General features: G+C 38.7%; 2 protein-coding genes across 8 annotated transcripts; both read left to right on the forward strand.

Annotated features, from left to right (window-relative positions):
• Positions 1 to 1164: 1164 nt before the first annotated feature.
• Positions 1165 to 27799, forward strand: LOC124271054 (lysosomal thioesterase PPT2-A-like). Of its 6 annotated transcripts, XR_006896932.1 has the most exons (12): positions 10221 to 10790; positions 12689 to 13443; positions 14009 to 14162; positions 15177 to 15269; positions 17399 to 17453; positions 17726 to 17778; positions 23193 to 23276; positions 23917 to 24001; positions 24788 to 24842; positions 25561 to 25700; positions 25785 to 26517; positions 26552 to 27799. XR_006896932.1 is itself a non-coding variant. In XM_046706118.1 (10 exons), exons 2-10 carry the CDS (start codon positions 13294 to 13296, stop codon positions 25702 to 25704), a joined length of 873 nt encoding a protein of 290 aa, XP_046562074.1. In that variant the 5' UTR covers positions 10222 to 10790; positions 12689 to 13293; the 3' UTR covers positions 25705 to 27799. The 6 variants fall into 6 exon arrangements, 1 of the variants encoding a protein (XP_046562074.1); XR_006896934.1 differs by lacking the exon at positions 10221 to 10790 and adding an exon at positions 1165 to 1290 and having other exon boundaries at positions 25561 to 26517; XR_006896931.1 differs by lacking the exon at positions 10221 to 10790 and adding an exon at positions 1489 to 1574 and having other exon boundaries at positions 25561 to 26517.
• On the forward strand, positions 19045 to 20248 carry LOC124271055 (putative nuclease HARBI1). 2 transcript variants are annotated; one of them, XM_046706119.1, is made up of 3 exons: positions 19045 to 19168; positions 19612 to 19720; positions 20077 to 20248. In XM_046706119.1, the coding sequence occupies exons 1-3, from the start codon at positions 19068 to 19070 to the stop codon at positions 20224 to 20226; spliced, it is 360 nt and encodes a 119-aa protein (XP_046562075.1). In that variant the 5' UTR covers positions 19045 to 19067; the 3' UTR covers positions 20227 to 20248. The 2 variants fall into 2 exon arrangements, with proteins under 2 accessions (XP_046562075.1, XP_046562076.1); XM_046706120.1 differs by having other exon boundaries at positions 19624 to 19720.

Below are 27799 nucleotides of genomic sequence, written 5' to 3' on the forward strand. Positions count from 1 at the left end.
GGAGATGAACAATTACACCAGCCAGTTACTGGTCAGAGAGGTGAGATCAGAGACATGTTAAGAATCCTTAGGTGACATGGATCTGACAAAACTCACTATTGTGACATGTTTTATGTTTATATTCGATATCTTCCATTGAAAAGTGCACACATCAGTGATTATTGATAACGAACAATGTCACATTTATGATGGACCTAAACGTTGCTAATGTCATTTATTGATGGACATAGCTGTCATTAGCACTCACAATAAAGTGTGAGATTTTCTAAAATAAACATTTAATTTTTAATTTTTTTCATTTTAGAGTTAACATTTATTTACAATAACAATCATAAATGAAAACAAAGTAACAATGTTTTATTTTCATTTTGTTTGTAAACATTAATTTGGACAAACAGTGTGCACTTTTCAATGGAAGATGTCATTTTACAATATATGAAAGTAAATTTTGTTTTTCTAAATATTCACTTAGATTGCAATTCTACTAGCAGGATCACATTTGAGCTTCTACTGGTAGAGATTGCGATTGTATAGGTTATTCTATATAATCAGAGTCTCTACCAGTAGGATAGGAGATTCTACCAGTAGCAGACTCAGATCGCAATCTCTACTGGTAGATCTCCGATTCTACCAGATCGCAGTGTCAACCCTGACATATATATACACACAGACACACACACACTCAACTCATTTCAATCTAAATCAAAGATACAAACACACTTTGAGCAAACTTAACGCACATATTTTCCCATCAATTACCTGTAAATCCCATACATTCCCCCACGATTGCCAGGAATGTCTCTTCTTATTGCTCTAAACATGTTACCTTGATGCACTAATATTCAAGATTGTGGTGGGGTGGAATGAACTGATGATCTGTCTGCACATGAGCCATGATTGCAAATGCATGGTTTAGTAAATGTGTCATTGCTTTATTTATACTCTTTGTGAAAAACGAACGTCAACTAATTTCCAAAGTAAATTCAGTTAGTGGTGAACTTTTTTTTAAAACTTAAGTGGTGAACTCAAACTCAAACTATGGAAGTGGTGAGCTAAATTCAATGAAATGGTGAGCTAAATTCAATGAAATGGTGAGACGACCCCATACTGTCACAACAATGATAATTGGCGTTAATTACTTCAAAGAACATCGGCAAGTCGGCCTGGCGCACCTCTCTGCATGTCTATTAGTCCTCGCAGGACGCCCCCATTCTCAGCAACTCCACAACTCTCCAGCATTCTCGGCAATTTCAATACATTTCATTTCACAAGTCACTGGTAAAATATGAGGTAAGAGTTCCGCCCGTAACCCCCGCGTAAAATGTATTCTGTTTATTAGGATTATTTCTTGGAATCATCTTTCAACTTTGTATTATATGCAGGGATTAAGATTACTGTGTGTATTTGTCTTGAAAACTGTGTAATCGTTTGTTGCGATTTTCAAAATCACCTCCCTTGAAAAAGCAAATAGAGTTAGCTCCCTTGAAAATCACATCCGCGTAAGATAAAATGTCCCTACACGACACGAAAATGAAAGCAATGTTTGTTTGATTTTTTACACAGACAAGTGACAGGTAAAGTGAAACGTTTCCTTTTTGGAGGATGATTAATCTAATCAGGGTTTGCGTTCTTAAATTATTCTTTTTACGCGTAAGCCTCGCAGGGAAACTTGAAAAATCAAAACAAAACAAAACAACTTCGAAGCTGTCAACAAGTTGATGTTTCAAGTTTTTGAATGGCAGTTAGAAGTGATTCACATAACGGAGAGAATTTAACAATGGCAACTTCTTATTATAAGAAACACACGGTTTCGGAGTATATGTTTTTATCTGACGACCAAAATAGTATATTATTTTCCGGAACATGTTTCTCACGATAAAGAAGAAGTTGACCTCCATAACTTCTCGCTAATTTGTAATATATATCGATAACTTGATTCAGAAAACAAAACAAGCAAAAAAATACATGGAGTTTCGGAGAAAGGCAACTTTGGAAGTCAGATTTTGCACATTATGAACCTTGAGGTGGATGTTCTTGTGACATCTTGTGACATATATGTATCCCCGGTTATATTTATGTATCTACAGTATTAGTGATTGTGGCTATATTTAGAATAATAATATAAAAAGTTCAAGAGGAAGTCATTGGCCACAAGCCTGGTGTAGCTGTCTGGGGAAACCACTACTTCACAAGTAGGTCAAGTGCCCTGTCATAGGCATTCAAGGTTTAATAGTACTACTTAATGTGACATGACATAAAACCAATGAAAATGTTAATCAATAAACAATTATATAAACTCGAACTCCACTATTTCCTTAAAAAATGATAGTTTAGTTCTGAATGCTTCAGAAATTACATCTAATAAATAGTGAAAACCGGTCGCCAGAAAGTATTGCACTATAGGGGTGTAGACACACACTAGTGTTGGATCTGCCTACTTGGTTCAGATTGGTCATGAGCGAGACCAGACTTCCAACAAGACTATCTGGACCCTTGGTTGCCATGGTTACTGAAGTGATATATATTGTTAATGACAACAGCTATATGAGTCTACTGGTTCACATTTCTTCTTGACTATGCACACATTTTATACTGACTTTTATAAGTTTGAGTTACAAGAGATCCTCAGTCAACTTCAGGCTCAGATACAGTCTAAGTAAACTTAGCCTTAGCATTATTCGTTACACTGCTATACTGACAGGGCTGGAAATAACTTTAAAATTGCTAGTATACTCCGGTACAGTGGCACAAGTAAAATCACTTGCCCTGATAATTTTTCCACTATACTGGCCGATTTTCTTGTTGATTTTTTCAAATAAACAACATAATTAACATTGGAAAGTCAACTGGACACCGGTACAGTGTGATATACAAATTTGCTTGCCCGACAGAAAATAACACTGGACTCGGGCAATGGGTTATTTCCACCCCTGACTGAGTCTAACAAAACCGTTTGGAAGGTCACGTCAGGTAACCTTTGAGCGACCTATGACCATCCAATCAAATGCGAGACGACAGAACGGATTTAACCAATCAGACAAAGGCTATTATTTAGGGTTCGGCGGGACTTACAAAATGGATTTACTTTTGCCCGGTCGCCAACACTGATCTCACAACAAATGAAAACCTGCATAAAACAGAGATAGTTTACTCACGGTTGTGGCATGCTCCATGTGCATCACTCGAAAGCGATCGTACGGAAAATAGCATCGGAATCGTTCGGGTACAAAACTTTTTCGAGGTAACAGTTCAAAAGGTATGTCGAATGTCAACTTTCGCGATCTGGTAAGCTGTGTTCTGCTTGGTCAATTGAAAAGGTTACCTGACTCGACCTTCCACAAGGTTTGGTTAGACTCAGTATAGCAGTGTAACGAATAATACTGAGGCTAAGTTTACTTAGACTGGCCCAGATTGTTTTTAGGCGTGTCTGTAGAATGTTTTTGGAAGGGCTCCAGTACAGCGTTCTTCACACAGCAAACTAAAGTTACACAACACATGTTGTCAAACTCGAGTTTGAGAGTGTGAACATTCCAACAACTCGCCACCAACACCAATTTCAGAGTTGTCAAACAGTTGTCAAGAAATAGGATCGGTCTCAGAGTATTCCTACCATCTTTTCCATCAAACTTTCAGCGTTCTCAGACTCAAGTTTGACATGTGAAGTGTTGTCAAACTCTTGTTCTTCAGAAACAACAAATCGCAGTCATCTAAATTGTCACGTGATATTTTGGTCGTCTGGTCAACTCAGCCTACAAAATGGCATGGCTTAAATGGCACGAAAATTTGACAACATGTGTTTGACGTGTGAAAACACAAGTTTGACAACTTTTCAAATTTTAACAACAGGTAGTCAAACTTAAGTTTGCCGTGTGAAGGCCGGTTAAGACAGTTCTCAATCAGACACTTTGTACCCATCTCTTGAGACCTACGGCAGGGTCCTGTGTCAAGGTGTCTGCTACCGGGTAGGGAATTTGAAATCTTCCCAGCCCTAACAAATACATATGTACAAAATACAGGTACATGCACTTTGCTATCTAAGTATGACACTTTCAGGGGTTCAAAAATCCCATCGCCCGACGCCCGGGACAAGTCAGTTTTCATTTCAGGCAATCAAATAATGGTATCGTACTTGTCCGTGGGCTACGAGATAATTTCCACTATGGTTTCAAACTGCAAATAAACTTGGATTTAAGAAGAAGAAGATTGATGGTCATAATGTTGCTCACTGGATTGTCTGGTCCGGACTCTTGTCCACTGTCCCCGAGCTGGAATATTGCTAATAAAAAGTCTTCTGCAACCCATGCTTGTCGTAAGAGGCAACTAATGGGATCGGGTGGATAAGCTTGCGGACTTTGTTCACACATGTCATCGTATCCCAATTGCATAGATTGATGCTCATGCAGTTGATCACTGGATTGTGTGGTCCAGACATGATTATTTACAGGCTGCTACCATATAGCTGGAATGTTGTGTTAAACACCAACCAACCAACCAACGTTAAAGTGCAAACAAACAAAATAGTCATGTCAAAACTGGCTGCACAAACATGGCCATGTTGCATGTTTGGACTGAGAAATCAAACACATTGTGTGCAGTATTGATTACTGTGTACCAGCTGTGTACATTCTATGTATTCCATTCTTTAAATCTTTCCAGTAGGTTTAATTATTGGTAGGGGAGAAATGATTCTCAAGTGTGACGGTACATCGTGAGTTTTCATGCAGTGATACGAACCAATGATTTTACCCCCTGTATCAAAACAAGGCAATACACTTAATAAAAGTACTTATTACTATTTAAGTGACACTCCACGTCCATATTTGGTGTGTCAGATATTGTTAAACGTGGTTCTAGAGTAAACATTTCCTTTGGAACCTGCTCTGAAATATTTATAGTAAGGCAAGACCAATTTTATTTCTTGTATTACAGACTTTTGTCTTCAGAAAACCTAAAGGCAGGAGGGAAAAATAAAAATATAAAAATCACCATTCAAACTTCAAAGTAATATTCCTTATCAATCCTAAAAGTATTTTACTTTTTGGCTATTTTTGAAGTCTATATGGGGCAAAAAAAAACAATCTAAAAAATACTATCTTGTAAGTTTACATTTTTGGCCAATACAAACATTAGGATTTTATTTTTTGAGCGGGGACAATTAATTTTTGTTTCTTTTCTTATTCTTGTAAAAATACGACTGGCGGATCCGTAAAACAGGAAATAAATTGGTCTGGCTTAATGGAGTTTCCTAACGATTTGGCATGGATATGTGTAGCGTGATAGTATAGTATTGTGACACATATCGTTAGATGGATGCTATTGTGACCAGGCTAAAGTTTTTACCCATACTGTAAGGCGTGTGAGAATGTAATACCACTTTTGTAATGACTGTGGTAACCATGGTAGCACAGGTAGGCAGATCTTCATATCAACATGATCAAACTGATTATAATAGTTAAAATCAATACTTTCACAAATCTGGAAATCTGAATAATTCATACATGACCTAGAGATTTTTCTGAGATTTTCAAATATAGGAGACCCGGGCAGACAAACTGAAAAACCTCAGTTTGTCTGAAATTAGATTTTCTTAGGTCCTTTTTGTCAAATTATTGATCATGTAAAACTAAGTTCAAAACCTTTTTGCTTATTATTAGTCCTGAAATCAGGAAAAAACAACTGATCTTTGGAAAACTATAAGTATAAAATTATAATGACGTGAATTTAGAATGTTTTATTTAATTTAATATATTTGGGCAGAAATGGGGTTCAGTATTATGGTTCTCGCAAAAAGCTTTGATAAGTCCATGCAAAACATATAGAGGGAAGCAGCCGGTTGAAAACTCCAAACTGCTGAATCTAATAATTTAAGCTGATGGGAATTCACAAATGTTTGTAATTATAACTTAATAATGTCATTATAATGTTATTATATTTTCAAGTTCTAGTTTTGAACTACTTATCTGAGAATGCAAATTTCATATACAAGCACCTCAGCACTAAGATGATTTTGCACAAAGGTTGGTTGGTTGTTTAACACTGCTTTCAGCAATATTCCAGCTATATGTCGGCGGTCTGTAAATAATTGAGTCTGGACCAGACAATCCAGTGATCAACAGCATAAGCAACAGCATGAGCATCGAGCAATGACACTCAGTTTGGATATAAGGACATGTGTCAATGAAGTCAGCGAGCCTGACCACCCGATCCCGTTAGTCACCTTTTTTGACAAAGCATTGGTTGCTGAAGACCGATTCTAACCCAGATCTTCATGGGGTTTTGTACAACAGTACCCTAACTACCACACTATACCCTTGACCTTGTTGTTCATGGTATGTTCTATTTTGTAAGTGGAGGCTTTCACAAGCATGATAAGAGTTAGCTCTGACACTAATACTGGCCAATGCAGGCAAATAATCCTAGTTGACAGAAATAAATCTGATCAATGAACAATCCTCTCTGTCTTGTCTTGTATTTAGTCAGTGTGATGTGATAACAGTAATTCTTCATCATATATTGTTATTGATGTGAATGGGCACAATGTGTGAAACCCATTTCTGGTGTTCCCCGCTGTGATGTTGCTGGAATATTGCTAAAAGCGGCGTAAAACCAAACTCAGTCAGTAGTATTGATGTGAAAGATTGTCTGAGTAGACATCATAATTGGGGGAGGTGGGGTATCCTAATGGTTAAAGCGTCCGCTTGTCACACCGAAGGCCTGGGTTTGATTCCCCACATGGATACTTTATGTGTGAAGCCCATTTCTGGTGTCCACTGCCATGTTCCTGCAGGAATATTATTAAAAGCGGCGTAAAACCTTACTCACTCACTCACCCACTCTTAACTATTGACTGCTTATTATATGCATTAACTAAAGAATCCACATCCCTATACAAAGCTCAAAAAGCATGACAACATGGAGATTCCCAGTTATAATAGACCTGTAGAAACTGATGCTTGTTATGAGTTGGCAGGGTTTGATGCAGTCTCAAATTACTAACTGATATTAAACTAAAATTAACAGTGATTAACATAATATAATTCTGAATATCACCTTTGTATGTTTTGTTTTTTTAAATTAAGCATGGAGTTAAGAGGTCCAGTTGTTTAATGGATAATATTAATTTTGAAATCCAGTTGGTTTCCAGATTATGATGTGAGAGAAACCTAACAACATCTCTTTACTGTGTTTAGTTTCAACCTCTGTGTGTCATGTATAATTTATGGCCTGGGAGCAGTGCTAACACTATGGAATGCTGACAATATGGAGGTGTCTAGATTCCAATATAAAAACAAACCTTAAATCCCCACAATACCACTGTATTCCACGTGTACTGTGCTATATTATTTGGCTCAGGTCAGTGGAACACAATAGAAGGGGTCCACATCAACTATAATTGGACAGCCTGGAGCTGTTGTTGAAGGTTGTCATTGCCAGCAGACTGACTCCAAGCAATCTAGACAGTTGAAACTCTTAGTCTTGTAAACTGCAGTTTGTAAAGAAAACATCTAGAACTCACCTGAGGCAATTTAACTAGTGCTAAAGCTGTCCTTTTGGTGACTAGTATGTTTGTTGTGTTGTTATTTTCCATTTCTACTGGGAAAGTAGGTTGTTATCATTAGAGGTGTGACGATACAGAAATTTCACGATACGATACATATCGCGATATCTTTAAATGATACGATCACGATATGCTTTCTTTAGTTACCATCAATATCTAATGAAAATTAACAATTTTAAGGTCGACAAAACATATCGCGATACGAAAAAACGTATTGATATATTTATCGTCAGATAAAGTATCACGATTATCGATACTACGATATATGGTCACAATTCTAGTTATCATGTTTATCCCTACACAGTGGAAGAGTGGGGTAAAGTTATTCTACATTCATCACCAGCAGTGTGTTGTACATTATCACCCACAGTGCTGGTAAGGGCCAAAAGCTTATGTACGTTGTCTTATATAAGTTAACATTGAGGTGAGTTGACATGGTTTCACTGTATTGCTCATAAAATTTGATTAATTTTACTGTTACATGCTATTTTTAATTATCTATCTGTGATAATCTAGTTACTTTACGGTCCTTCATCGACAGGGTTTTTATCATTTAATTGCATTTATTATGAATTTGTAATTTGTTAAAGTCACGACATGGTTGAAATATTGCCGATGTGACTTTAAGTCTTAACTCACTCATGCACTTCACTGTATTAATCTTTTAAAGGCTGCACTGTTACCAGGGTTTCATAAAGATGATAAACGTTTCATTGTGTTATAAACATAATGGTTTCAATGTTACAGGGATTTCATTGTGTTATAAGTGAGTGAGTATGGTTTTACACAACTTTTAGCAATATTCCAGCAATGTCATTGCATGGGACACCAGAAATGGACTTCACACATTGTACCCATGCGAGGAATGAAACCCGGATCTTCAGCATAACAAATAACCCTTTCATCAAACAGTCTACCCCGTCATCCCTTGATGTGTTATAGAGGTCATTGTATTGTAGAATGTTATATAATGATTGCACTGTGACTGGGTTTCACTGTGGTTACTGTTACAGTGTTAAACATGGCAATATAGGAATCACCCCAGCACTGTTACTGTTACACTGTTAAACATGGCAATATAGGAATCACCCCAGCACTGTTACTGTTACACTGTTAAACATGGCAATATAGGAATCACCCCAGCACTGTTACTGTTACACTGTTAAACATGGCAATATAGGAATCACCCCAGCACTGTTACTGTTACACTGTTAAACATGGCAATATAGGAATCACCCCAGCACTGTTACTGTTACACTGTTAACTGTTACAAAGATGGCAATATAGGAATCACCCCAGCACTGTTACTGTTACACTGTTAAACATGGCAATATAGGAATCACCCCAGCACTGTTACTGTTACTGTTACACTGTTAAACATGGCAATATAGGAATCACCCCAGCACTGTTACTGTTACACTGTTAAACATGGCAATATAGGAATCACCCCAGCACTGTTACTGTTACACTGTTAAACATGGCAATATAGGAATCACCCCAGCACTGTTACTGTTACACTGTTAAACATGGCAATATAGGAATCACTCCAGCACTGTTACTGGGTTTTCACTGTGGTCACTGTTACACTGTTAAACATGGCAATATAGGAATCACCCCAGCACACTAGAGGTATCTCCCTTACATCCTTACTGCCCCTACAATCTCCTTACTTCTTACAATCTCCAGCCCCTACACCCAACAATGTCCAGTCCCTACACCCCACAATCTCCAGCCCCTACACCCAAAAATGTCCAGTCCCTACACCCAACAATCTCCAGCCACTACACCCAAATATCTCCAGCCCATGCACCCAATAATCTCCAGCCCCTACACCCAATAATCTCCAGCCCCTACATCCAACAAATCTCCAGCCCCAACGCTCTCCAGTCCCTACACCCCACAATCTCCAGTCCCTACACCCCACAATCTCCAGTCCCTACACCCAACAATCTCCAGGCCCTACACCCCACAATCTCAGCCCCTCCACCCAACAATCTCCAGCCCATACATCCAACAAATCTCCAGCCCTAACAATCTCCAGCCCCAACAATCTCCAGTCCCTACACCCAAAAATCTCCAGTCCCTACACCCCACAATATGCAGCCCCTACACCCAACAACCTGCAGCCCCTACACCCAACAATCTCCAGCCCCTACTTCCGACAATCTTCCGCTCCTACACCCCACAATCTCCAGCCCCAACAATCTCCAGCCCCTACACCCAACAATCTCCAGCCCCTACACCCAACAATCTTCCGCTCCTACACCCCACAATATCTCCATCCCAACACTTCTCACTCCAACACTTCTGCCTCCTGCTATCCCATTGTCTGCCACACCCAACTGACCTCACCTTTATAATTACAATTATCACTCCAGTCAATGAAAGTCACAGCAGTGGTATATAACAGGGCTCGTATAACATAAACTGCATCTCTATTGTTCTATTTATAACCCAATTACTCCACCTATGACCACGCATCAGTCAGGCTGGTCAGTGTTTGGGGAGAGTCACACAGTCCAAGTTGGACAAGCTGGAATTAGTGCCCATCAAGATTGTCCAGGTACTGTATTACATCCAGGGATTGGGCTGTGGGGTAGCTATGTGGTTAAAGCGTTGGCTCGTCATGCCGAAGACCGGGGTTCGATTCCCCACATGGGTACAATGTGTGAAGCCCATTTCTGGTGTCCCCTGCCGTGATATAAACTTAAATAAAAAAACATCCAGGGATTTATCTAGCTCTTCCCAGAAGCAGATATTTGGTCGTTTCTACAGCAAAATGTTTTAACATTTAAATGTAGGAAGTAAGAGCTGTCATAATTATGGTTAAGTTTAAACTTTGGAAATAACCTTATTCATGAGTTAATTAATATAAATAATATCATTGTTTTCTCTCAATTTGCCTGTGACATGCATTTTGTTTATTTTCCAACATAAACATGTTTAGAAACCCCCGATACCACGCATGAGTCTTTCTGCCATACACTTATTGTTCACCACTGTTATCATGCTTCGATGAACGCAACATGTTGAAAGGCGAAATAACTTGAACTGATGAATAAGCAGGCAGCTGAACATGGAGAATACAGCATTATGATAACAGGTGTTAGCTATCATGGTTATCTCTGTATGTGGACCAATGTGTGCTGGATGATAACAGTATCACATGGACACACGTGTGATACTGTGTTAGTACACAGATTGCTGTCTACAGGCACCTGCAGCACATCAGGTAGGAGGGAGGGAGGAGATTTGTTAATTTTGTATCACTGTACTTATATACACCCTCCTCGTTGAGCATTTTTGAATGTGTTTGTTGTTCTGCATTCAGTTTAGTTAACTTTTTTGTAATCAAGTTGATAGGAATATTAAACACTGAGATGATTTTAATCAAACTGTCAAAATGGTAAAATATGGGAGTTGTGCTTTCAATACAGTGGAGCCTTCTGTTGCAAGGTCACAGTGCTGTGATGTAGTTTTAATTATGTTGTGATGTTATTGCAGTTTGATGTGAGCACCATTTATAACGAAGCCCTATTCAACTCATATCAGTTTGGTTTGCACACATGCATCAATTATTTTTATGCCAACTAAACACAAATACATTTGGGGACAGTGGGGTAATTAAGTATTCCCTCATCATGCTGAAGACCCAGGTTTAATGCTTTACATGGGTACATATAGTATGTGCAGCCCCTTTCTGGTGTCCGTGGCTATGATATTCCTTGAAGATTGGTTTTGTTTGTATGTTGAAAACCCAACATTCAACACTATTCCAGCTATATGGCGGCGGCCTGTAAATAATCGAAGTCTGGACCAGACAATCCAGTGAACAACAGCTTGAGCATCAATTGGTATACAATGACATGTTAACCAAGTCAGTGAGCCTGACCACCTGATCCCATTAGCTGTCGCTGTCTCTTACGACAAGTGTGTCCCCCCCCACACACACACACTGTGATATTGCTGGAATATTGCTAAAAGCAGCGTTAAACCATACTCACTCACTCACTCACTCAAGACAAGTATGGGTTGCTGAAGATCAGTTCAACCTGAATCTTCACGGGTATAGAAAACCTATATGCAGTGTAAAACCATACTCACTCACAGATACTTTGGGATATATTTGTACATGATCTCAGGGGTGGAAATAACCCATTGCCCGATCCGAGTCCAGTGTTTTTTTCTGTCAGGCAAGCAAATTTGTATATCACACTGCACCGGTGTCCAGTTGACTTTCCAATGTTAATTATGTTGTTTATTTAAAACTTCAGCAAGAAAACAGTCAGTATAGTGGAAAAATTACAGGAGTACACTATCAATTGTAAAGTTTTTTCCATCCCTGGATCTGTATGTTGTATCAATGTGGTTAGGATTTAGACAAGGAGTGTTACAGAGCGTTGTAAGTTTGAGCACTGGGTTATTTTTTGTCACATTTGCAACTTAAAAAAAATTGATTACCTTGGTAGTTTTGATAATTCAGTCAGTCATCTTCTCTTGCTTCCATTCTCAGTTAATATATATTTTGGACACAATATGTTTGTGTTCTGTTAATATGCCTCTTGGTGTTGAGCACAGATTTTCTGTCCGGGGTGCAGATTGTTTTTGCAGACCATACCATATAACGATAAAAGATGGTACTTGTTATTACCCTGCCTGCCGCCTTGTATTAGTGGAACAAAAACAAGGACTTAAGTTGGTATAATATGTTGACTGATATTGGTATTATCCATTTTAAACTTCAACATGGTGAACCCGTGAAGGTTCGGGTTAGAATGAACCTTCGGTAACCCATGCTTGTCGTAAGAGGCGACTAACAGGATCAGGTGGTCAGGCTCGTTGGCTTGGTTGACACATGTCATCGGTTCCCAATTGCGCAGGTCAATGCTTATGCTGTTGATCACTGGATTGTCTGGTCCAGACTTCGATTATTTACAGACTGCCGCCATATAGCTGGAATATTGCTGAGTGTGGCGTAAAACTAAACTCACTCACTCACTCACTCAACATGGTGAGTGAGGAGTGACTGATTGAGTGGTGCAGATTCATCTGCAAGAACAATGGGTGGCCTCATCATGATGTAAAAACTGTATAACCCTAAGTATAAAATGAATTTTGTTTCTTTCATAGTGACAAGTACAAAGCTGAGAAGACAAATCCCACTGCAGGACTGGGGGACATATTTCCTGTCTGAAAAGAGACTGTGATATTTGGACGTTGCTGAAAGAGTCCCAACAGCCATTGTGCCTTCCTTCAGCTGCCTTGTTTCACATGCCTGGTTTCACCTTCTACTTCCAATTGTCATGGAAACTAGTCCCTCAAGGATGAAGTCACTAGCGTTTTGTTTTTCATAGAGCTATGAAAGTCCAACTAGCCATTTGTTTTATAAGTAGACACAAAAGGAAAACATCGTGATGAGGAAGTAGTTTTTTCTGACTTTTTTAGAGGAATTATATCAAGTGGACGGAATAATAGTCATTCAGATTCTCTTTGTGTAATTGTTGCTCAAGTACCAAAGTTCTGTATTCAGCAGTAAACAAGGAAGTTTCACAGTTTAGTTCTGTGGTGCAGCTTTATGTCTTTGAGAGACTGATTGTGATTCCATTGATGCTAAATTATAATAAGGGTTTGAATTATTTTGACTTTTCATCAATGAATTGTTAACTGCACTTTTGACCTGTCAAATTTGTCATCAAAGAACCTAGTTCTAGTTTGTTAAAGGACCGGTTTATATTATGCAAACTGTTTCCATGATGAATTTGGTTGTGTTGGTGTGTGTGTTGATGATGCTGACAATGGTGTCAGGCTACAAACATGTCGTCTTCATGCATGGCATTTTGGCTGGACCTTCCGAATTTGACAAGTTTGCACAGCAGATCAAAATCGTAAGTAATAACAAAAAACAATGTAAATATATTCAGGTAGTTGATAATCTCTTTTTGACATGACTGACTGACTGACTGACTGAGTTTATTTTTACGCCGCTTTTAGCAATATTCCAGCAATATCACGGCGGGGGACACCAGAAATGGGTTTAACACATTGTGCCCATGTGGGGAATCGAACCCGGGTCTTCTGCGTGACGAGCCAATGCTTTAACCACTAGGCTACCCCACCGCCCCTTTTTGACATGAGTTGAAGACACAATGAAATAAACATATGTGTTCAGAGAAACAATCCCAGAGATAAGAATATACTACTGTTTCTAAATGAATATATGAACACTATAAGAGTACTTCTTGTTAGTATATTTCTGGCACATCTCGATTTCAGGAGGGCGGTGGGGTAGCCTAGTGGTTAAAGTGTTCGGTCGTCATGCCAAAGACCCAGGTTTGATTCCCCACATGGGCACAATGTGTGAAGCCCATTTCTGGTGTCCCCTGACGTGATATTGCTGGAGTATCGCTAAAAGCGGTGTAAAACTAAACTGACCCACTCACTCTGTTTCAGGATCACCCTGGTACCAACACAACACAGATCAATGCTTTTGTGGACGTGTACAGTCTGGAACCGATGTGGAACCAGGTGGAGAAGATTCAAATCTTGTTCACTCAGATTATGGCAGACAACCCTGATGGCATCCATCTTGTCTGTTTCTCTCAGGGTGAGTGAGGGCATGTGACATAACTGTTGTCATGGATACGATGGGATGAGTGTGGGCTGGAACGGGTCCCTGAGTACTTGGGTCGGGTAAATAATTTCTACTGCCAGGTCCTGAATGACCTACCACAACCCATATTTTTATTAGCGGGAGATATAGTATTAGGCTCCGTCCGTCTGTACGTACGTACGAATTAGAATATCTTAAGAACCGTTCTCTAGATTCTTTTCATATTTGGTACCTAGGTTCATCACACTATAAGAAAGGTCCAAGTCAGGTTTGGTGACCTTGACCTTCATTTCAAGGTCACAAGGGGACTTTCATGTTTTACCTGCATATTAAGCTATCTCAAGAACTGTTCACTGGATTGTCTTCATATTCATTACTAAGCTTTATCTAGGGAAGGTGCAGGGCCCAGTCGATTTTGGTGACCTTCACATAATTTCCAAGGTCATGGCGACACTTTGAAGATTTCAGCATGTTAACCTGCATGTCACAGATTAGCTATCTCAAGAACTGTTCACTGGATTGTCTTCATATTCATTACCAAGCTTTATCTAGGGAAGGTGCAGGGCCCAGTCGATTTTGGTGACCTTCACATAATTTCCAAGGTCATGGCGACACTTTGAAGATTTCAGCATGTTAACCTGCATGTCACAGATAAGCTATCTCAAGAACTGTTTCCTGGATTTTCTTCAAATCAAAGGAATGTCAGACCCAATTCATAGTCACTAAGTTTAATTTGAAACTGAACGCATATCTAGTCCAAATTGGTAGTGTCTAATTTTATTGACTGTCCAATCAAATTCCTGCATTTCACATATGGTAGTCATGGTCGAAATAAAAATGATAGAAAATAGTAACATAGAAAGCATATTTGTTTCATTCAGGCAGGAATAAGTCAAAACTCTGAGGACAATTGATATTATAGTACTAGTTTCACCTAGTCTTTAACAAAATGATTTTCTGTATATATGATGTGAAGTGCCGCTGTTGTAGATGTTGCTGATGTTGTAGGTGGCTTGGTGTGTCGTGGTCTGATGTCCATGCTGCAACACAATGTGGACACCTTCATCGGTCTCAGCTGCCCCTTGGCTGGCCAGTATGGAGGTGAGCATACTACTGAGTGAGTGAGTGAGTGAGTTTAGTTTTACGCCGTTTTAAGCAATATTCCAGCAATATCACAGCAGGGGACACCCCATACTACTGAGGGACTACTGAGAATTAAGTTGTGTACAGTATGGATAGGGGTGGGCGATAATACTGGTTAACCGGTATATTGCAATTCGAACTTCACAATACGTTATTTGCGGTGCACTTTTCGTGAAACGGTTCACCCGATATGATCGGTGATTTTCTTCATGTAGTCAAACTACTAACACCGTTTGTATTTCCTTTATATTATTATACATTAATAGTTTTGAGAATATTTGTTGGTCATATAGTTGTATTTGCATGACTTTTAAACCATATAAATAAAGACTTTTAAACCATATAAATAAAAACAAATAGATTGGTACCGGTACTCGTTGCAATGATACACAAACCAAAATGGCGGACGTCGCTGCGTACGCTTTTTCGCAAGTTCCAAATTTAGAGCGAAGTCTTCAATTTGGAAACATTTTCAATTGGTCATTTTTGCACAATCACATCTGAGTCCTGACAGTGGCCAGTGGCATCGTTTCAAAAGAAAGGAAACAGTAATGTCATTACCTTAAACCCATATGTTACACTTTCACAATATATTGCAATACATATTGCAATACGCCAACACATATCGCAATATATCGCAATACAAAAATTTTGGCAATACCCAACCCTAAGTATGGATCAGCATATAGCTTTACAGAGAGTCAGAAATCTTTGATCCTGGGTTTATATCCCACTTTGCCCTGATCATGTCACTAGGTTTGGCAGCACTACGGCTGAATATGATGTCAATGACAATATCATAAACTGTTGTGATGGAATGAAGTTATACTTGGACAATACACCAAGTTAGAGGTCTTTATTCTTTCACTGCTACAAACGCCTCCGTGGTGTAGCGGTTAGAGCGTCCGCCCGGATTTTAAAATATGGTACTTGTTGGTCCCTGCCTGGCGCTCGGCATTAATGGGTACAACAAGGACTGGTCAGATCAGAGTCAGTATAATGTGTCTGAGTGGGGTATTCATGCTTCACTGCGGCATGTTATCTCAGTGGGCTAGCACTATAAAACCAGCTTCAGTCTGGGCTAGTACAAGCAGCCGCACATACACACACACACGCATGCATGTCGTCATATGAGCGAAATATTCTCAAGCACGACGTAAAACCCAATTTCACCTCACCTCTTTGACTGCTTCTAAATTATGTTCATGACAGTGTTTTGTTAGTAATCCAAACCTAAATATGTCATCACTCACTAACAATAGGTTGATTTCTTTCAGATATTTTTGGTCATTTTTGCTCAAAGTTCTCCGATATTTATCGCTTACGATATTTACTTAATGATTATTAGTCTATATGATCAAAATCAATAGCCAGCTGTCCTCAGCACCATACCCGAGATCATGGGGTCACCAAAGTGGCCTGCAGTACTTCAGTACCACATTAAGACGACATTCCGTGATATGACTGGAATGTTGGGCCAACTCAATCATTCTTCTATGGCCCCAGAAACAGAACCATGATTCTGGTTAAGAAAGAGGCCACCCTCTTCTTGGTTTACTGACAGACGAATGGGAGATAGTAGGACCTGACAGGCTGATCGTGTTCCATTGTGCATGTGTCATCATTGACTGTGTCTGTGTGGGCTTTTGGCATCCTTGATCATACTTTAATATACCTTACTGAATGCAGATTTCACTGAATTCCTTCCTTTGGCATCTGTAAGCTGCTGATGCGAAGCGCAGCGCCTTGTTTTCCTGTATCATGCTAGGCTCGGTATCATTTGGTCATGCTGGCTTGCATCATGCTTGCATCCCATCCTACTCATGCACAGAGGGGGCGGTGGGGTAGTCTAATGGTTAAAGCGTTGGCTCGTCACGCCGAAGACCCGGGTTCGAATCCCCACATGGGTACAATATGTGAAGCCTATTTCTGGTGTCCCCCGCCGTGATATTGCTGGAATATTGCTTAAAGCGGCGTAAAAACAAACTCAATCAGTCAGTCATGCACAGAGATGCTTTGTGTTCCCTCTAGTTATAGAGCTGGAATACAGTTACAATCACTGTCACACCTAGTTTTTGTTGTTCCAGACACCGACTACCTCAAGTACCTTTTCCCAAACTATGTCAAGTCAAATATTTACAGGTGGGTGATTGAGCGTCAGGTTCTAATTATTACTAATAAAGATATGTCTGATATGTCAATTAAATAAAAAAAGAACACATGTATTCTTGAAAATTAATTTGTCTTGAATAATTCTGTACTTATTAACATGAATAATCAAAGCAACAGCATTGCACTCTTTAAGAATATATGCTGAAGATATTTTACAATTCTTATGTGTAAAATTAAAAGTTTAGACAGTTATCATTATATAGCAGTCAGGTGTTAAGATTTAACCTGTGGTTCCCTTTCAGATATTTCTACACTGACATGGGGCAAAGATGGTCTGTTGCAAACTATTGGTATGGTAAGTAGTTTGTGTTCACCACCACAATATTCCAGCTGTTCGATTGTGTGCTGTAAAGAATCAACAATCCAGTGATTGATATTATGAGCAATTGTCATACTAAATCGCTATCAACCAAGTCACTGAGCCTGAACACGTAACCCATTAAGTCACCTCTGATAAGGAGTATAGGTTGCAAAGGATCAGTTCTAACCCAGTATCCGTATTGTGAGTGAGTGAGTTTAGTTTTACGCCACACTCAGCAAAATTCTAGCTATATGGTGGCGGTCTTTAAATAATCCAGTCTGGACCAGACAGTCCACTGACCAACAGCATGAGCATCGATCTGCACAATTGGGATACGATGACCACCCGATTCCGTTAGTCGCCTCTTACGACAAGCATGGGTTACTGAAGATCAATTCTAACTCGGATCTTCACGGGTATCTTATGAGTAGTTTCTGGGTTCTTGATAGACTCTACTCCAGGGGCTGTATTCATAAAAGAACTTAAGTCTGAAATATGACTTAAGTTTTTGAAAAAACTAAGTTTTTCACTTTTTCTGACTTAAGTTTTCAGATTTTACTCAAGTCATATTCATAAAGCAACTTAGGCTTAAGTTTTGGCGATTTCCGACTTAAATCTTAAGACTGGGCAGGGGTAGGCTTAACTGGAAGGTGTTTGACTTAAGTCAGTAAACAATATGGCTGCCGTAGCGCTGAGGCGTCGTTCATTTCACCAAAGAAGACAAAGTCTCGTTGAATACAGCGATGAAGAATTAATTCGCGATACCGCCTAGATGGGAATGGCATTAGATTCGCCGCCAGTCTAATAGCCAGACGTTGAGCCCACAACCACCTGTAACCACGCACTGGATGCCTCACAAAAGACGCTCATCACATTGAGGTACTTTGCCACCATAAAATTTCAATTGTGCAATGCGGACGATCAAGGTGTCAGCCAGCCAACCATTTCCAGAGCTGTGAATGACTGCATACGAAGTTTGTCATCTGACAGGATTGTCAAACAGTTCGTTCGCTTCCCCCTACAACTTCGTGACATCAGGCGTCACCAGACCAACTTTTATCAGGTTGCAAACTTTCCCGGAGTTGTGGGGGTGATCGACGGAACGCACGTTCAGATTCAAGCCCCAACAGTAAATGAAAATGAATTTGTAAACCGGCATCACTACCACAGCATCAATACACAGATCGCTTTCGATAGCGAAGACAGGATAATTGACGCTCGGTGGCCTGGATCGACACACGATTCACGCATATTGACCAACAGCGGTCTCAAATGTTGTCCCCATGGGATGCCACCTTCTCGGTGACAGCGGTTACCCCTGTAAGAAGTGGCTACTAACCCCTTTCCTAAGGCCATTGGCAGGACCACAAACAAACTACAACAGGTATGTAAACTTCCGTGTAAAGTTGCCAATTGTGATCAGCAACATAGAGTGGTGTCCCTTGTATTTACCTCGAATAAACATTGAGCAATCGTACTCATTACACATTATAGATCACAAACGTTATTACATTAGTCTGGATAACCGAAGCAAAATACAGTTTTCATAAAATACGAATTCTGTAATCAGGTTGTAGACATTTTATGAGTATGCTGAATATGACTAGAAATTATTTTCTTAAAACATCATAAACCACTGTAATAGGCGCCCTCTAGTAGGCAACCCAGTGACAGGAGTTCAATGTAGAATGTAAATAATCTATGTAAGTGTTACTGTATTATTAGGTTTTTTTCAGAGTTATTTACTGAATAAGTGACAGTTTACAATGACAACACAAACAGTTTTTACTGTGCTGGAGGTTTATGATATTTTATTTCTTAACCCAGATCGCATAAAAGAACAAGGAGCAGTGTTGAAAGGGCCTTTGGCCAATTCAAGCGCAGATTTCCTGTTCTTCATGGGGAAATCAGGTTAAAACCTGAGAAGGCTTGCAAGGTAAGAAAAATATAATCAACAACAGTTATTTCTTTAGCACTGTTTACTTGCCACATAAATAATACAAATAAATTGACAAGGTAACAAAGCTAAATGGCAATATGATTAATAAATTACAATTTTGCAAGATGTATGAATCACTGAAAATATGAAACTATATACATATATATATTACTATATATCACGAATATGATATGGGTTGTCATGAATTTCTATTTACTGATGCTATTGAAAATATGTAAAAGGCAATACAGTAGTTCATCATCTCAAAATGTACACTGCATGGCCATGTCTATACTGACTTTTGTATCTAAATTTATTATTTTCCATTTATCACTAATTATTCCATATTTCAGGTGATCATAGCATGTGCTGTCCTTCACAACATATGCAAGGACAGGAACATTCCATTACCACCCACAGATGGGCATGATGGATTTGGAAGGCATGATGGGCAGAGTGGAGGTCTACTAGCAATCACTACACCAGTGGCTGCACTGAGATAAAGAGAGCACTTCGCCAATACAAACTTTCCATGTAAGATGATTTTAGGATCTTCTATCATAGTGTCAGAGTTAGAACTATAAATGGTAGATTATGTTATTACATTTAATACAGACAATCCTCTCCAAAACAAAATTAAGTTTTATCACTCATACTATTAATACATTCTACACGATAGCTTTATTTATTTGTAATATTGTATATTCCCTTATCTTCATGTGTAGTATTGACAATTTAATTTCTGTTTGGCTAAAGGCCCCACAATAGTTTTTCTAACAGAATCTGTTTTATCCTTATATTAGACAGAGAATGATACACCTAATACCCAAATATGTAAATATTTCTGATTTTCAGCAAGTACATTTATGGCAGTTTAAGCTAATTCAGTTTCATGATTTTATGTTTTAGGTACTCCTTTTTTCAATGTGAGGCATTCTATTTCCAGCTGCAATTTCTGTTTTAACAGAGCTTCCACTGTGTGGCATCTTGGAGCATCTGGATGGACTGGTGGCTCCTCAGGACCCATTCTGGCTCCCTCTGGCTGTGGATGGGGGTCACACATGGCTTCATAAATCTGTCTAAAAATAAAATGATAGAAATGTGCATGTAATTTTTAATATAAATGTTCTTTCAATTTTAACAAGCCTGTTGTTTTGTGTTATTACAATTAGATATAAAAAACCAATAACAGTTGTTCATTACATATATTTATCATAACAGACAGTGCAGTTAAAGCATACCAAAAATACATGTATGTATGAACACATTTATGCACAAGTGAGGTGATGATATTCTAACCAAAAGGTACCTCATATCATTCATATTTACCTGTCATCGGTTGGTACCAAGTCAAGTACCTGCAGCATTGTTGAGTCGACTGACCCAGGCACACCTGTCAGTGCCACATTGTCCTGGCCTAAAATGTCAATGACAGCATCGGTCACTGGGCTGATTGGTGTTGGTGCTGGTCCACCTCCTGCATTAAAATTTAATCACAATCATTAATTTGATTTCTTTTATTTAAAATAACTTCATATATATATGTTCATTGGAATAGGGAATAGGACAATCACTATTCCATTCAGGATCACATTTTTTAAATATTACCCTTCATACAAGAAATACAACAACAAAAACACAAGGACGATTGTTACTGATTATTGATCCATCAGTTATAACTTATTTGTTAAGACAATTGACAGAAGACTGATAGATGTCATTTAATACCCGTGACTCATATACAAGATATATGAACTGAAGAAAAGTACTTGCCTGTTCCTCTAGTCAATCTGCTGAACTCAGAATACTTCTGTTTTGATTGACTCTTTATGTTCTTCCACTTTTTCTCTACCTCTTCTTTAGATCTGGGATGCAGACCAGCGGAGTTGATGGTTGCTGTAATAACCTGTTGAGTTGAATGAAAACTGTCAACCTTTATTTTGATATACATATGTTACTATCTGCTTATGAATTACTATGTCATGACCATAACTTGTTAGAAATCAACTATATGTATTATGATTGTGGACAAATAAGAGGCAGAGCATTTGGGAGAAAGGATATTTTTATAAAATAGGATTTCCTAATTTTTTTTATAAAAAGTAGGATTTCCTATTTTTTTAATTTTCCATATATTCTTGAAATCAATTGTTCTAAAGTTGATTACACTTATGATGATAATACCTTAAATAGATATCACTCAAAGCTTTCATATTTAGTCATATATTTATAAACTAGGATTTCCTAAAAAAAATTATAAAGTAGGATTTCCTATTTTTTTAAATTTTCCATTGTTAGTTAACAAAACACAGGAAATTTTACAAATATTCCTGACACTTCATGCTGCAGCCTCATCAAACTTTATTTGTATGAGGTCATGTTAAACGCTTAAAAAACTTTTTCGTTCATACATGTTCCTTTCCTTCGTCGTGTGACCTCGGCTAATCATCACCTACACCTACTACATTTTTCCAGTGTTTGATGCATTTTGGGCTGTTTCATAGGCGTACCAATGTAATTCAGAAAAGAGAACAGAAAATCGTACTTATTCAAAACAAATAAAAACTATGTGTGGCACGTAGTCTAAGACATTTCTGTATTCTTGACTACACCTTGACAGTCGGACCCAATGTTTACATTACCTGCCACGCCTCTTGCCGCCGCCCGACGTCACGCCGGACCAAACTTCCTTCCAACACTCTGGCGTTTGTTTTCAAGAGTTCGGTCAAAAGCAGGACCTCGCCTTTAGTCCAATTAGGTTTTCTCTTCTTTATCTCAGACTCCGACATATTTTTCACAATGTATTACCGCGGTATCGCAATGTGTCGCCTGTCTGCGTAAATAGCAAAGGGAGATCCCAACGAAAAGCCATTTTCACACCTTTTTATAAAAGAGTTCCGCCGGAAGTCTAAAAATAACTTCGGATTCACCCTAGTGATCACGCTGGTATGCACTCTGAAAAAACTTAGTTTGTCTTTGGAAACTTAGCTAAGTTTCTGACTTAGTAGCTTTATGAATAGCATCTTAAGACTCAGACTTAGATAAGTCAGTTTTAAAAACTTATGTTTGGACTTAGGAAAATCTTAGTTTCTTTATGAATACCGCCCCAGGGGTGGTATTCATAAAGAAACTAAGATTTTTCCTAAGTCCAAACTTAAGTTTTTAAAAACTGACTTAGCTAAGTCTGAGTCTTAAGTTGCTATTCATAAAGTAATCATAGTGCTATGTCTGTCGTAAGTCTATGGTGATGAGTTAGAATAGTCTTAGCTCTGTGGTCGATTTGTGTATTGTGGCACAGGGCACATTTGGCGCAAAGCAATCTTAACATGATCGTAATGTACACCAACATAAACTTAAGATAGTCAAAGCGCTAATATTGCAAGTTGTCCCAGGTCCCCCATGGGGTCTCTCTCTCACTCACTCACTCACTCACTCACTCACTCACTCACTCCATGATAAATATTTCTAGATCCACATCATCAAGATGAATACCGCAAGTTCTCCGAATATCTGGCCGTCCTCAACAATGACACTATTAATGGACAAAGTCAAAGTAAGTCTCTATATGTTTTCTTATGTATGAGTAGTGCCTCTTGTTTTATCAGATACAGATTTATATGCAGTATTTCCGTCCATATGTCCTATAGTACTGTCTTGGATATATGAGTTACTCACATGAACTGGGGTGTTGGGTCGCTCACGACGCCAAAAACCCAGGTTCGATTCCCTACATGGATAAAATGTCTGAAGCCAATTTCTGGTGTCCCTTGCTGCGATATTGCTGGAATATTGCTAGAAAGAGGCGTAAAACCAAACACACTCACTCAATCACATGAATTTGTGAGACAATTTCATCTTATACAAGATATATGTTTAACAAAATGTCAATAAATTCATCTTTGGGATTACCACTACAACAGTTTCTATTAACAACATTGATAGGTTCTAAAACCTTTGAACTATATGTAATTATGAAATTATGAATTTACGAAAGCTTTTAACTATATGTATTTAAAAAGTATGTGAGGAAGTTACGAAATTTACGAAAGCTTTTGTTAACATTTTAGCTTTTAATAAAGTTAAATATTATCAAGGTTGTAGCTAAGACTTGATCCAGGCATGATAAGAGAGAAATTTTAAGATGTAACCTTCAGGTGCCAATATTTTAAACCTTTGTGTGTTTGAATCTCCAGCTTTCAAGGAGAACTTCTCTCGTTTGAAGAAGATGGTGCTTGTTGGGGGTCCAGATGACGGTGTGATCACCCCCTGGCAATCTAGGTAGGTACCTACCATCATCCTACAGTTATGTTCTATTGAAGTAGAATGTCATTGCGAATGTGCCCCCAATGTGTCTTTAAGAACTCTTGAACAATTGTAGACTTCCATGACATGAGTACCTGTTTTTACCTTGCCTGAGGTCAGTATTGCTCTTTGGGGTGGCCACAATAATAGATAGTGACATCATGTAAAGTCTGTCTTTGCTTTAAAAGAGACAAAAGTTAACTAACTCCTGCCTGACAATGGTACAAGAATCTGTATCGAAACGTCGAACTCACGAAATAAAGAAGTTGTTATCCATAAAAAAATTGTTCTATATTGAGACAAAAGTTAATCAAATGGGGGTATAAAATAGACAATACCCATTCTAGTTATAGTAACTCAAGTCAGTGGTGTATATTTTGAGATCAGACTAGGAATATATGTGTTTTTGTCAAATAGTATGTGATCACCACAATTAATCTTTGCATGATATTATCATAGGCGTCTTCCTTTGTGAAGATCCCATGAAGATCTGGGTAAGAATTGGTCTTCAGCAACCCATGCTTGTTGTAAGAGGCGACTAACGGGAACAAGTGGTCAGGCTCACTGCCTTGGTTGACACATGTCATCGGTTCCCAATTGCGTAGATCGATGCTCATGATCTCAATCACTGGATTTTCTGGTCCAGACCTATTTACCGTCCGCGTTCATACATCAGAAATATTGCTAAGTGCTGTGTTACACAACAAACAAGATCAAGCTCTTGTCATTTGTACAAAATATATATATATTTTTTTATTTTAGTCATTTTGGAATGTACAACGGCAGTGATGTGGTCCTCCCAATGCAAGAACAGAGGGTATGTGTCTAGCCTTTACACTCCATATGACATAAAGACATTATCACACCTTCAAATGCAATGAGACTTCATTAAAAAAAATGAGGGGTAGTGTTCAGTGACCCTTACATAGAGCGCTGGGTGGTCTAGTGGTTAGAGCGTTTGCTCGCCACACTGACAACCTGGGTTTGATTCCCCACATGAATGCAATGTGTGAAGCCCATATCTGGTGTCCCCTGCCACGATAATATTGGAATATTGTTAAAAGCGGTGTTACACCAGACTCAACCTTTACAGGCACACACCCATACATCCACACCAACACATTACTTACTGATGCCGACCGCCTCCGTGGTGTAGTGGTTAGAGCGTCCGCCCGGAGAGCGGAAGGTCGCGGGTTCGATCCCCGACCGCATCATACCAAAAAGACGTTAAAATATGGTACTTGTTGGTCCCTGCCTGGCGCTCGGCATTAATGGGTACAACAAGGACTGGTCGGCTCGGAGTCAGTATAATGTGTCTGAGTGGGGTATTCATGCTTCACTGCGGCATGGTATCTCAGTGGGCACTATAAAACCAGCTTAAGTCTGGGCTAGTACAAGCAGCCGCACATACACATACACATGCATGCATGTCGTCATATGAGCGAAATATTCTCAAGCACGACGTAAAGCCCAATTTCACCTCACCTCACCTCACCTTACTGATGCCATTCTGGCACACGCTGTTCCTCTTCCAGTGGTACAGAGAGGACAGCTTTGGACTGCGCACACTGTACGAACGGAAGGCAATTACGACCTTCACCTACAGCGGGATTCCACATATCAAGTGGCACACCAACATGGATGTCTACAAGAAGAGTGTGGAACCATTCCTCACATAGACTGTGTGGGGAGCGTGATTGTTGCCTGCGCCTTGTGTCTTGATGTCTTCAAAAACAGTGAGTGTGGAACCATTCCTCACATAGACTGTGTGGGGAGTGTGATTGTTGCCTGCGCCTTGTGTCTTGATGTCTACAAAAACAGTGAGTGTGGAACCATTCCTCACATAGACTGTGTGGGGAGTGTGATTGTTGTCTGCGCCTTGTGTCTTGATGTCTACAAAAACAGTGACTGTGGAACCATTCCTCACATGGATAGTGTGAGGAGTTTGACAGCAATCTTCACCATGTGTATCGATTTCTACAAGAAGAATGTGGAACCTTTCCTCACATGGACAGTGTGTGGAGTTTGACAGCAATCTTCACCATGTGTATCGATTTCTACAAGAAGAATGTGGAACCTTTCCTCACATGGACAGTGTGTGGAGTTTTATCATTGCCTTTACCTTGTATGTCAATATGTACAAGTTGAGTGTGTAACAATACCTCACATAGTCAGTGTATGGGATCTGACGACCTATTGGTACTGTGTCTATATTTATTGCAGTTGAAATATGAAACTAGGAAAATATGTTGTCACGTAAGGGACGTGTCGGATATTGATTTTCAAGAGGTATTCTCTGCATCACATGTTTTTACTTTGCTTCTATTTGATTGTTTTATACTGTGATTTTGTTACAGCTAAACCATTTTATCTAAGGTTACGATATTTTGATGTGTGCAAAATGAAACATTTTTTCGTGTTTAAGGGACATTTTCATACTAATAAAAAATACAGCTCAATTTCAAACAGTTGAATTAAAGTGCTTGCACACTGTTTTGGTGGGCTGTTTTTGCACTTTAAAACAAGGTTTTCAGTCAAGTAGTAAATGTGTTGAAAATCCCTGGAGACTGCATGTATTAAGAAGAATTAACTTGACAAGCGTAAATTATTTTATTGTGTTTTCTGGAACTGAGATATTTTTCATATCATAGCATGTTTTAGTGTATTTTATTTATACTGTGAATGTTGCTTTTACACGTTTGTAGTAAGTTGATTTTAATCATAATTTGTCAATATTTTTAATGTGTACAGGAATTGACAAGTAGCATGTTTCATGAGATATATTCAGTCTAAAGCTGTTGATTTTTTGTTTGAATTTAATTGAGAATTTAAGAGTTTGTTTTAATCATACCTGTGGTAGTCACTGAATTCAGATCAATAGTATAACTATGACATTTATAATGTTCATGCATTAATCCAATGCAGAACACTCTTTTAAAAAGAGATTTCTACATTGGTGTTATACATGCAAAGTTATTGATTGTCGATTGTTGAATTTTTCCTCTGATGTTTTTACAATAATTTGATGTGAAGCTTTGTTGCCTAATTATTATGGGTTTTTGTCGACATTTAAAGAATGTTTTCCTGCTACAGAGAAGCTCGTTTAAATCAGAAAGTTAGTAAACAGTGTTAGTAAAATGAACACATTTCCAACGGGCACCATCCAGAAAGAAGATATTCTGAATAATAGGATCAAAACAAATAGAGCTTCACTGTAGAAAGGGTTTCATCCTTGGAAAGTAAGAGGTACTTCAGTGTCAAAAGATGTGTCTTCCAAGTGGTGGGCTTTATGTGATATGAATACCGGTACTATGCAATCCAAGGGACATCACTTGTGTCAGCTAGCCAGGACAACATGCAGATTTGTCTCAGGGGCCAAGGAGAGTTTTGAAGAGCAGAGAATATCAACCAATTTTACCAAGCAGAGTATAGGTCCTGTGCTTCAACATGTTTCTGGTATGTTTGGAGGATATATCAGCAATGTTTCTGGTATATATCTAGGATATATCAGCAATGTTTCTGGTATATATCTAGGATATATCAGCTAGGTTTGTGATATATATCTCTGTTATATCAGCTAGGTTTCTGGTACATATCTAGGTTACTAGGTCAACTATATAGCAAGTTGTATAGGTTTCTGCTATACATACTCATAGAAATGAATAAGGGAACACATGAAAATACAAGTGTTCCTTTAGTTATTTCCAGAATTTCATCCACAGTGCAATACATGCCTTGTAAAGAAACCTGGAAAAGAATAAAGGAACACTTGTA

This window comes from Haliotis rubra, unplaced genomic scaffold (genome assembly GCF_003918875.1).
Source record: "Haliotis rubra isolate DU_JTF1 unplaced genomic scaffold, ASM391887v1 Scf157, whole genome shotgun sequence".
In the NCBI taxonomy this organism is placed as follows: Eukaryota; Metazoa; Mollusca; class Gastropoda; order Lepetellida; family Haliotidae; genus Haliotis; species Haliotis rubra.